An 11733-nucleotide genomic window follows, 5' to 3' on the forward strand; every position below is an offset into this window, starting at 1 on the left:
GTTTTATTAAACAAAGACACCTGTACTCATGCTTATTATTCATTTTAACGGTATTAAACATGTTTAATAATCTTAACACTTAATATTGCCATAATAATAATGATTATTATCAATTTTGTATTTTAAAAAAGGGGTCTGCGTTTCACAAAAACAACATAGTGTGAATGCAAAATGGACTGAGACCCCGTAATGGGTCAAGTGGGCTAAAAAGATATCTGAGCCCACTTTATAGGTCACCAATAGTTTGCATGCAAAGAGAACTGGGTCATTTTTCACTTTTTGGTCCACTTAAAGGGGTCTTTTAAAGAGGACCCAAATGTGAAAACACCCTTAAAACAGAATTGGTCATTTGTCAACTTAAGGTGCGATGCGGTGTGACGCGACACAAAGTTGAACAAACCTCGTTGATTATAATGCAAGCTATTAAGTTAACATAAAGTGACAGTAAATAAAGTTGTGATTTTGCTAACTTGTTAAATTGATAGTTTTGGGACTGAATTACAATGAAGTAGCTAACTAGCTATAGTACCAGTGTTATTATATTACAGTTCTATTCTACCTCCTTTGAGTACAGGTTTTCTTTTTTTACAGTCCCACTTCGTCCAGCAATGCAACAAGGTCTGCTGGGCAGCACTTCTCTTCATCTTGTCACTGTGCATCACTGTGCTTCCCCAGTGAAATAGCATGACACTAGTTGGGAATTACCAACTTGTACAACAGAGGGGAGACTTCAGTTTTTTGTCTGATTATGACAGACTCACAGTCAAGCCATTGCCTTACCGGCAGTTATTTCATACTCAGTTATTTTCAATGTTGATTAAAAATATATTAACAAGGACCAATTACTTTCAAAGGGACTATTAATGTGGTTAAAATATGTAGCTTTTAGCCAATACAAATAAGAAGTGGCACAAGAACTTTTCCCACTGTTTCAGCCATTACATAATAGGTACAGGACCTCAATTCTGTTTACATAATAACTGAAACAGTGCAACCCAAACCTTGTAACTTCACAGGCCAGTGTAAACGATGCAAAAAGACCCCTGTAGCCTGCTCTGGAGTCTCTGTATACAGTCCTGAGCATCAGCATTGGGTAGGGGGCAACATTTTTTATTTTATTTCCTGCTTTTAAAGTTTAATGGAAGAACTAGTTTAGTGGAAAACTGAAATCCTCTGATCCTCAAATAACCAGACATATACCCCAATGAAGGATATTACTTTAATTTGGAAAGTTGCACTGGCAGAATCCAGATGCTGTCCTGAGATTTCCAAGAGATGTCATGGAAGTAAAGGATGGCTAAACCAAATAACAATAACACCATTATTTAACAACTGGTCCATGTAGATGAATGCCCACAATCATCGGCATACGCTCCTACTACTTTTTTGTGTGCCTTTTTGCTTGTCCATCAGCCACACATATTCTGCTTCATTTGAAAATATATGTATAATGTGAATTTAATAATAGCTGTAATAGTGATATACTTTTGTGAAACCACTCTATTGTGATGATTCACACAAAATTAACCATTGTGAATCTATTAAATATAATCAATTTCTGAATACCTCTTGGGCCATTACAAAGGGTGTTGCACTGAAACAACATAATGAGGTAATATACAACAAAAGTAAAGGATCTGTTACACAAATTATGTTGTGGCAGGGCGGACGGCAGGGCCGGGCCATGATTCTGCACACCCGGCCCCTAATCAGGCTGATCAAGCCCGAGAGGGATAAAGGTGACCGGAGATGGCAGTTCGACAGATAGAGAGTTACAGGCAGCTGCACGGCATGTGATTGTGTTTGTCTTTTTGTTTAAGTTAATCATTAAACTATTATTTATATTGTTAAGCTGGTTCTCGCCTCCTCCTTTCCATTGAACTTAATTACAGATGTTTTTTCAGATATCACACCCTAAACTATACTTGTACAGTAATTCCAACCAACAGTGAAAGGAATAGTTGACCTAAAAATGTACATTCTTTCATTATTTCTCACCCTCATGTCCTTACAAAACCTATATGCTATTCTTTCTTTTTCCAGTGGAACACAAGCAGAATCTTTAACAGACTTTTCCATACAAGGACAGTAGTGACCACAGCTGTTAAGCTCCAAAAACACACAAATTATCTTAAATGTACTATAAAGCAGTTCATATGATCTGTGTTCTTTATTTCAAGTCTTCTAAAGCCATACAACAGCTTTGTGTAACAGACATTCTCATATAAATTTAGGTTATTCACTGAAAATCTTCCACTCCACTGCATCTCACAAATGTCATTCTAATTCAACATGTTTGAATTGTCAGGTTGTGTTTGTTTACGACACAGGCGAGAACCAATGGTGTTTGAGATTAATGACGCCAAACCTGGTGCGACATGTCGAGCCTCCATTTTATTATTTTTCTGAACACGATTGCAAATGAGATTTCAGAGCTTCAATGGAGAAACTTTTTAGTGAAACATTACTGAAATTTTGGTTTGTTTAACGCAGAAAACTATCCCATGGCTTGGAATATAGAGTGTATGTCATACTTTTTATGGTACTTTCATTGTGGGCTTTTGGAGCTTGACCAATGTGTGTTTTTTTTTTTTTTTTTTTTTTTTTTTTCTTCATACAGGTATGGAATGAAAGAGGGTGAGAAAATAAGGACAGTTTTCATTTTGGGGTGAACTATTCAAATTTAGCCTCCCAAATTTACAAATCCACAGTTTGGATTAGCAAAACTTGACCTGGTTTGTGATAGGGATCAAGACAGTCACAAGGAGATTCACACTGGAGAGAAGGAATGGCATTCCAAAAACATATTTATTTCATCAGAGGTGCAAAATGTGCAAATAACAGTGTTTAAAAACTAACATAAACCAAGGTTACATAAAAAATAAAAAATAAAATAATAAACATCCCATTTTTAAACAATATTATTGAATAAATAAATAAGAACGAGGGTTAAAATTGACCAAATACTACACAAGAAATCCTGTTAAATTAAGGTAAAAAACTGGCAGGATGTAATTTTGATGCCTGTATATTTTATGGTGCATTACCATCGTTTATATTATTAAATAATAAACTTCATATATTAACCTTCTGAAACTGTAAAAATCTGCTTTTCACTTTATAATGTATTGTTAATCACTGTAATAATTACAGAAGGGCACATGACGACATGAAGTTCACCAATAGCGGCCCTTCCTGGAGCAATGACCAACAAACATGTGGAGACGGTGCTCAGTGTCACTCACACAAACACTAAACACCATCAGGGTAACCATGTGAAATTAAAATTATGCAATAAACATTAACTAATCTTCATCAAATATAACACAGAACACCCCAAAGTACATAACTGATATTAAAAATAAGAAGAAACATAACTATTCCCATAAAATATAATGAAATGAACTGGGTCATGCAGGAGATTCTGGGAACTCCCAATTATTGTTTTTTACCGTAATTTTAACAATAATTTACCATAAAAAGTACATGTACTCTCTTGTTAAACATAATATAATTTTTTGCCGTTAATTATACAGAAAATCATACTTTTTACATTAAAAATTTTTTACAGTAAAAGTACATGTATTGTCTTTTAAAATATATTTTAAAAATGTACCGTATATTTTAAGGTAACTACCCGTTAATTAATTAACTTTTTCTTTTACTGAAGCATTTTTACAGTCTTTTTACAGTGTACAATAAATGGGACCAATAAAAACATTTGCACAATAAAACAGTTAAAATCTCCTTAAATATCCAAAATGAGCTAAAATTGTTTTGGTAACAGGGTTTGCAAGCTAACTTTGCATACTCTAAAATGCTTTGTCAATTCTTTATACTAGGCTCATCATACTGATTGGGTTCAATCAGACTTACTGCTGTTTGTGTGCATTGTGTGCCTAAATTCTAAATTACACAAAATTGCGTTCATGCTTACAAAGCATTTTCACAGTCTCTTCCTTTGAGTTCAGTGAGCTTCGAGCAGCTCAGTGCCGAAACTCTACTTAGAGCTATGCTCCTTACGTGGCCAATGTGAATGCTTTAACCTGTTAATATGGGTAGCAAAAATACATGCTATTATATGTGAGGTGTTAAACAGGTCTCGCATGTAATAACGAGACTGTAAGATCTGTGAGTGATTTTGCATTCTGTTCTTTTCCTTTAGTAGTAATAATAGACGTAATAAAGGTTTTTGAAAGATGTCTTGAATTGTGAAAGACTGGTAAAATGAGTTTGCTCAAGCAGGCCAAAAAGAATTTCCTTAACTCATGATTATAAAGGGGTTTGCTAGAGTGTTTTTTTTTTTTTTTTTTTTTTTTTTACTCAAAATATGTTTTTGGTTTGATTTTTAAAAATCACTTAGTCTAATCTTTCCCTAACTGTCTAGAACACACTATTTTGCGCACAGCACTGTTCTACTTCTGCTTACGCCTCAAGACATTATTGACTGTTACACAACAGAGTGTTCCACAACATTTACAAGTTCTGGTAAATTAGAATTTACCATGTTACGTCACTGACAACGCTGTTTTGACTACATAGCATTTGTCAGCAGATTAGTCAGCCGGATTTATGAATATGTTTAGTCAACTGTTTCAGAGGTCACACTTCATAATATTGTAGTCATATGATACTTGGAAATAAAAAGAACTTTTACTGTATCATCTACTGTAATACAATGTAAATACTAATAATTATCTGAAATAAAATAAAATAGTTGACTCAACTTAAGCTTTAATTGTACTATTCTTCCTAGCTGTAATTAAGTTACCATTACTCTCTAAATCCTAAAGTTGTCATTAATAAAAACAATCAAGTGGTCCTAATTAAACAGTACTTGAAATGTCAAATATATACATTCTTTAAACTTTGGCTTTGAGTACTACTAACTCAAAATTATCAAGTAGGGGTGGAATACCCATAAGCCCTTGTGCTTGAATAAATTATGTATGGTTGGTCAAGACAAGAGAACTTATGGAGAAATCTAATATTTCTTATTAGAAAATTAATATAGTTTTAATTCTTATGACTGTTGTTGTTGTTTTGTGGTAGCTGGTTGATAGTTGGGATTTGTGTGAAGTCACCATGAGGGAATTAGTGTTACCTGTATATTAGTGTAAGTTATTTTCCTCAACTCAGTAGTACTTTACAAAAGTGCAAATTTATGTGCACTAGGAAGTACTGAGGAGAATCCAATGTGCCATACGGCTAACAGAGATTCTAGTCATACATTTTCCTTATACTGTATAGGACGTACTATAACTCAATTTAAACAATTAAATAAAAACAACAACATTTTAATCACAGTTTAGTTAAGTTTACTTGTAACTAGTAAACTGCACTTAAATAATTAAGTTAACTTTACTCGAGCCTAATAAGTATGTTTACTTAGAAAAGGCATGTAAACTGATTGCCTTAAAAATCTAAGCAAGTTCATCTAATTAGATTTTACAGTGCACATATATGTGTGTGTGTGTGTGTGCGTGCAGTATGCATAACCAATATCAGTCTTTTACCAAACAAAAAAGCATGACAAATAATACAGATTTTCTTTAAGCATAAAATCTGAGGTTTTTCAGTATTATGTCGCACAAAAGAACCCCACCTAATATGAAACACTATAATCTAATAAACACAACTGTTGAGTCAGCATGCCACTCCATGCATAGACTATGCAGCACCTAATAAGCAATTGAATACAACCCTCCTATTATATATACCACTGATAAGTATAAGGACAAAGTTGAAGCGTCTAGACATTCCTCCTTCCCCAGAAAAACATTTTATAAAGGCTGTTATTTTAAGCCCAGCACTTTCAAAGCATGTCATTAATGCTCCTCAAACATAGGATGCATCTACGGTAGCCTAAGCATAACTCCAATTATTATATAGAAACTGTAGGAGCGTTGTAGGCGTCTTGTGGGCGGAGCCTGTGTGATGTGTACGTGTGACGCAATGCGTACAAAGGAACGCTATACAAATACACTCCTGCGCCACACACAGTGCACATTTAGAATCGATCCAGCTCCGAGGACAGAGGTAAGGTTACCTGCTTCAACAGTGCTTGAACGGCAACCGATCTTTTGTCTTTCTGCATCTTTCTCCATCATTCAACGTCTTTGATCCCAACGCTTTTCGTTGACCATCTGTGCGAATAACATCCGAAGGGCAGAAAAAAATATTGTGAAGGTAAGTAATCAGACATAACTCGTTTAGGCGACTAATGCTACTTTCAAATGGTTTATTTGTTTGATGAACAATTCATGCATGAATATATCGCTTGTATGGAGAACGCGATATCCGTGGCTAGCAAGCGATATTCAAAGGCTCCATCTTTGTTTGTTGCTCTTTATTGAAATTCGATACCGCACTAAATCGAATCGAGACGAATCAAACAGATATCTACAAATTTGCTTCGTGTGGCAAATGTTCTCTTTTGGATGGATTGTAATGTTTGACCTCAATCTCCTTCATAAACGCCAGCCATGTTCGTTTTCCTCCGGACACGCTGAATATTATTTATTTATTTATTTATTCATTCAATCACGTTTCGTTCGGTCTCAGCGTGCGATATTCTCGATTATTGCTTCGCGAGCCTTTGGTATAACAGCTAAATTGTTAGGTAATGCATGTTCTTAAAACTCGAGGTGTTTTTCCCCTATTCCTTTACGTAGTAAACAGATTACAGGGTTGTCTAGTATGAATAATGTAGTATTAGGTGTGGCCAAATTCAAATCAATTTATCTACCTTCAATTTTTATGGCTAGGTCAGCAGTATGTCGTAATTACCATTGAGTTAAAGGAATATTTTGGGTTCAGTGCAAGTTAAACTCAATCGAATTGTGGCATAATGTTGATAACAAAAATGAATTTAAACTTGTTACCCTTTTTCTTCAAAAAAAAAAAAAAAATCTGAGTTACAGTGACACACTTACAATTGAAGTGAATGGGGCCAAATGACATTAAAATGCTCAATATTTCAAAAGGATAGCCAAAAGACGTAAACAGTGTGTTAACATGATATTAGTGTGATAAAATCACATACTAACCTTTTCTGTATAACGTTATACCTAATTTTACAACTTTGTTGCCATGATGACGTAACACGTAAATCCTTTCATACCGCTAAAACGGCAATTTAAACAACTTTAAAGCTTAAATAGTTAATAGTTAAAAACCCCCATTCACTTCCATTTTAAGTGTCTCACTGTAACCTGGATTTTTGATTTATTTTTTATTTTTTTAAGGAAAGGAGAGATGAGTTGCAATACATTTTTATGGTAATCAGCAGCATTTCACAAATGCTGTCGACTGAGCTTAACTTTTATTGAACTCGGAATATTCCATTTTATTAATGTTCATTGGCCAGTACATGAAAATGTAAGGCTGAGCTAAGATATCTAACAGACGAATTCTGTAGGAGAGTTACCTAAGTGATTGAGGAAATGTGTGGCAAGTAGGGATGGGCGGATCGATCCAATATATCGATACTTCCAATACTGATGTTGTATCAAAAATATCGATCCTCACACAAAAATATAGATTGTAACATATATATTTTTTAAACTAGGGATATTATTTGGGTACCATGAACAAGAACAATAATCAGTGAACTGAAAAGGATTAGGCTATATTAGAAAATAATTTTGCAGGGGTGGGAACTAATTTCTTCCGCTTATCTTAACGTGCATGAATGCTGAAAGACACAAGCAGAAAAGGCTCGTTCAAACAAAAGGGATCAGTGCTTTGTAGAGGTAATGATAGAAAATCAGAGAAAGAGCTTCTGGAGTAAATTCACGCTAAAATAACAACATATGTAAAGGTGACATTTCTTATAATGTGTTTGTGGTTAATTGTTGTTAATAAATAATTAAATAAAATGGTTAACCATGGTTTACTTAAGTAATATTGTAGTAACCCTGGTTTTATTTTTTTATTTTTATTTGTTTGGGGCTGAAACCATGGTTTTACTACAGTAATATTGTAGTAGTAACAATGGTTAATTGTGTGGTAACTATGGTTTAACTAAATACTATGATTAAACTATAGTTACTGTAGTGAAACCATGGTTAATTTTTGCAGGGGTAAACAAAACAGAAGTCTAATAATTTTCTGTTTAAGCTCACAAATGTAAAAAAAAAAAAAAATGATTTATGACTAAAAGTAATATTTTAAATTACCCATTTTATCCCTAGAAATCGCAAAAAAATCAGTTTAATACAAGTATCGGTATTGGTATCGTTATCGACGATATTGGACTTGAAATTATTCGTATCAGATCGAAAATAAAATAAATGGTATCGGCCATCCCTTGTGGTAAGTCATGTGCCTTTCCACGTAACAGACCTGTGGACAAAGATGGAATTGAAAGTAAACACCTGGAATAACCACCAGTCCGGCGTATGTATGAAACCTGTACAAAATCTTGAAGAGGGTTGAGTGTGTGAACACCTGCATATATGTCTGGAATCAGTATTAGACACTATTATTAGTGGGTTTATGGTGACCAGCAGTGTACGGTAACACAGAAGTTGGTTTTAGAGAATATACACTGTGTGTATATTATTAACAGGGAGGCATAGATTACTTTACCAGATATTTCATTCAACCATGTGTAATATAAAATGTGTCTATAATCGATTAATTGTCTCTCACAGAAACATGAGCTCTCAGGTGAGACAGAACTTCGAGGAGGCCTGCGAAGCGGCCATCAACCGTCAGATCAACATGGAGCTGTACGCCTCCTACGTCTATCTTTCCATGGTGAGAGTCCAAAGCTACCACTACAAACTACATACAAACCAGGGCTTTCTCGTTTGGAGTAAATGAAATGTTCTCTGTTTTTAAATGACCTTTGACTCTTGTTAGTGTAGTGTCATAAAAAACTAGCTGAGAGTTTTGGTAATGATCTACTTCACTGGTAAAAGTAAAAAAAAAATGTCTCTTAATCTTTCTTTCGCTTGTACAGGCGTACTTCTTCGACAGAGATGATCAGGCTCTCCACAACTTTGCTAAGTTTTTCCGGCATCAGTCCCAGGAAGAGCGCGAACATGCTGAGAAACTGATGAAGTTTCAGAACCAGAGGGGAGGGAGGATCTTTCTGCAGGATGTGAAGGTACATGGATTTGTGTGGTTGTTCACATGATAGTGTTTCAGTTTGGTAGGGCAATGCAAGGTCTCAAAGATAGATAGGAGAGAACTGGGGTGGGGTTCTTATCTTTCACAAAAACTTTGCGATGAACTTCAACTGACAGGGAGCATGTTTATTGAGCTTCCCTTTGTCATAACTAGATATTAGAGATCATGAAAGCTATTTAGGCTAAGCAATGTGCTGTATTTATTGTGTGATGGTAGAAGTGTGTTAACTGGTACCGATTTTGCTATACAATTTATACTGCAGTATATATATACCCACATGGCTATCTATAGGAGGGAATTGCTTTACATGATGTACACATGAGAGCAGAAATATAGAGCAGAACATGTCCCAACCATTCAATTCTTGGAAGAACTTAATATGAGGGTCTAATTAGGCAAAACAAAAAGTAAAATTTTGTTGTTTATGGTTGCGGAGCGGTGATATTAATGTAGAATTCATTCGGTGTGCGGTCACAAGTAGTGGCTATTTTGCAACGGCTTTGAATGTGGCTCATCCAATCAGAATTTAGTCAGAACTATCCTTTTTGTAGTATTAGTTTGACAGTTTTGAGTGTTTGTTTTTAATGCCAGACTTAATAATTTATGAATCTTTTGGTTTGCATCCAAGTTCCAAATAAAAAGAGAAAATTTAATGAAGTTTAATTCTCTACGTCCATCCAAAAATTGGCAATTTACTTAAAAAAAAAAAAAAAAAATACCATTACCATTTTTAAAATGACTCTATTGTGGGGAACAGCCCATCCTTAAATGCTTAACCTTTGTGTTTTTGTGTATGACAGAAACCAGAGAGGGATGAGTGGGGTAGTGGTGTGGAAGCCCTCGAATGTGCCCTGCAGCTGGAGAAAAGCGTCAATCACTCCCTCTTGGAGTTGCACAAGCTCTCCTCTCAACACAACGACCCTCATGTAAGTGCACATAACTGCAGATACAAAGACAACTAAAAGATCTCATCTCCAAACCGCACAAACTTCAAACACACTCTTGTCTTTTCTCACAGATGTGCGATTTCATTGAAACACACTACTTGGATGAGCAGGTGAAGTCCATCAAAGAACTGGGCGACTGGGTGACCAACTTGCGCCGCATGGGTGCTCCCCAGAACGGCATGGCCGAGTATTTGTTTGACAAGCATACGATTGGCAAGGAGAGCAGTTAAACCATCCTATCATCATTTGCTTTAATGATCAGATTTCTTGTATAAGTGTTTTGTGATTTACATGCCATAAAATTCTATTTCCTGTTTTTTGATTGACTGCTATACCCGTACATCCAGTTATTAAGCAGGACAACCTGTTAGCCTATTTTGCTCTGTCATGCTTTGCTGTTTAAAATTGCACTTCTCATAAGCCATGGCACTCGATTTCTAGCTCGTTCAAGATTTGACTTACCTGCATGTGCTGTGTGATTTATCAATGAAATTATACTGGAAACCAATAAAATGGAAACCTCTGGTATCAGAGTATGACTGTTCACTCATTTTAGTGTGTTTACATGCATTAGGATTAAAGTGTTTGAAGTGGTTATAGTTAGAATATTAACCATAATAAAGTACATAAATAAAAATATAAAATGAAAAATAATCATAAATATTACTAATGAATATACAAACCCTTGTACTGTACATGTACATGCAAAAAAAAAAAAAAAAACTACATTTCTTCAGCATCTTAAGATACGTGTTGAGCCAGTTGAGTTTTGAATGTGATAAACAGAAGATTAACTTTTATCCAGAGTTGATTAGAGTACACGTGTCAGAGAAAATGTTAATTGTGCAAAGTTTAAGTAAAATGGGGCTTTTTGTCTCTCTAAATGGTTAGGAATGTTCCCTTAAAAAAATCATGCAAGTAGAAAATTGTTTTTGTCCTCAGAGTATAGTTTCATATAAAATTCCTATTCTGACGGTATTCTGATGATAAATTGCCTGATGTTTGTAGCATATGATGGACAGCTGTTAATTAATATGCCAGACGAAGCAGATGGGTTATATTTTTGACAAATGAGAACTAAAACACTAAAACAAATGTACATTTTCTCTTGTTTTTTTTGTTGTTTTTTTTCAGATATACAAATGGAAATCTGCTCCTGAAATCTCTATTCAAATGATTTTTAAATAATCCTTAACCAGTAATTTTGAATGACTCAAAAGGCCATGAAGAAGTCATAGATATCAGTTAGTCAAAAAGTGTGGGAATACATATAGCAAAAGAAAAATCAGTCCTGGACAGTAAAAATAAAAAGTTGAGTAAACTTAAAGGCAACCAGCTGCAAATCATTTGAGTTTACTAAACTTTAGGAAAATTAGTTGGACCAACTTAATAATTCAAGTTGGATTGTAAATTCCATGAACGCAATAAGTCCAGCAAACTCAAAAATATCTATTATTATTAAGTTAGACAAACTTGCATTTTTAAGTACAGCTGTTCATAATTTTCAATATTTTCGAAAATAATACAGTATAAAGATACCTTTTTTATTTTCACCACCAAACTTGACATTGTTTAAAAATTTAAGTTGCTCTGACTGAAATGGCATAAAAGCTAGCTTTATTAGTTACTGTTACTTATTACTGTTTTA

The 11733-nt window shown here is 34.6% G+C and overlaps 1 protein-coding gene across 1 annotated transcript; it reads left to right on the forward strand.

Moving 5' to 3' along the window:
* Window positions 1–5989: 5989 nt before the first annotated feature.
* Window positions 5990–10629, forward strand: LOC127451187 (ferritin, heavy subunit). Its single transcript, XM_051715686.1, has 5 exons — window positions 5990–6189; window positions 8658–8763; window positions 8969–9115; window positions 9939–10064; window positions 10157–10629. Exons 2-5 carry the CDS (start codon window positions 8662–8664, stop codon window positions 10313–10315), a joined length of 534 nt encoding a protein of 177 aa, XP_051571646.1. The 5' UTR covers window positions 5990–6189; window positions 8658–8661; the 3' UTR covers window positions 10316–10629.
* The last annotated feature ends 1104 nt before the right edge of the window (window positions 10630–11733 follow it).

Source organism: Myxocyprinus asiaticus, chromosome 2 (genome assembly GCF_019703515.2).
Source record: "Myxocyprinus asiaticus isolate MX2 ecotype Aquarium Trade chromosome 2, UBuf_Myxa_2, whole genome shotgun sequence".
Lineage (NCBI taxonomy): Eukaryota > Metazoa > Chordata > Actinopteri > Cypriniformes > Catostomidae > Myxocyprinus > Myxocyprinus asiaticus.

Excerpts from the sequence above, each read along its gene's own strand:
- LOC127451187 (XM_051715686.1), top strand. The coding sequence starts at position 8,662 with ATGAGCTCTCAGGTGAGACAGAACTTCGAGGAGGCCTGCGAAGCGGCC. Across the intron at positions 8,764-8,968 it reads CCTACGTCTATCTTTCCATG|GCGTACTTCTTCGACAGAGA; the intron begins GTGAGAGTCCAA and ends TCGCTTGTACAG. Across the intron at positions 10,065-10,156 it reads CTCAACACAACGACCCTCAT|ATGTGCGATTTCATTGAAAC; the intron begins GTAAGTGCACAT and ends CTTTTCTCACAG.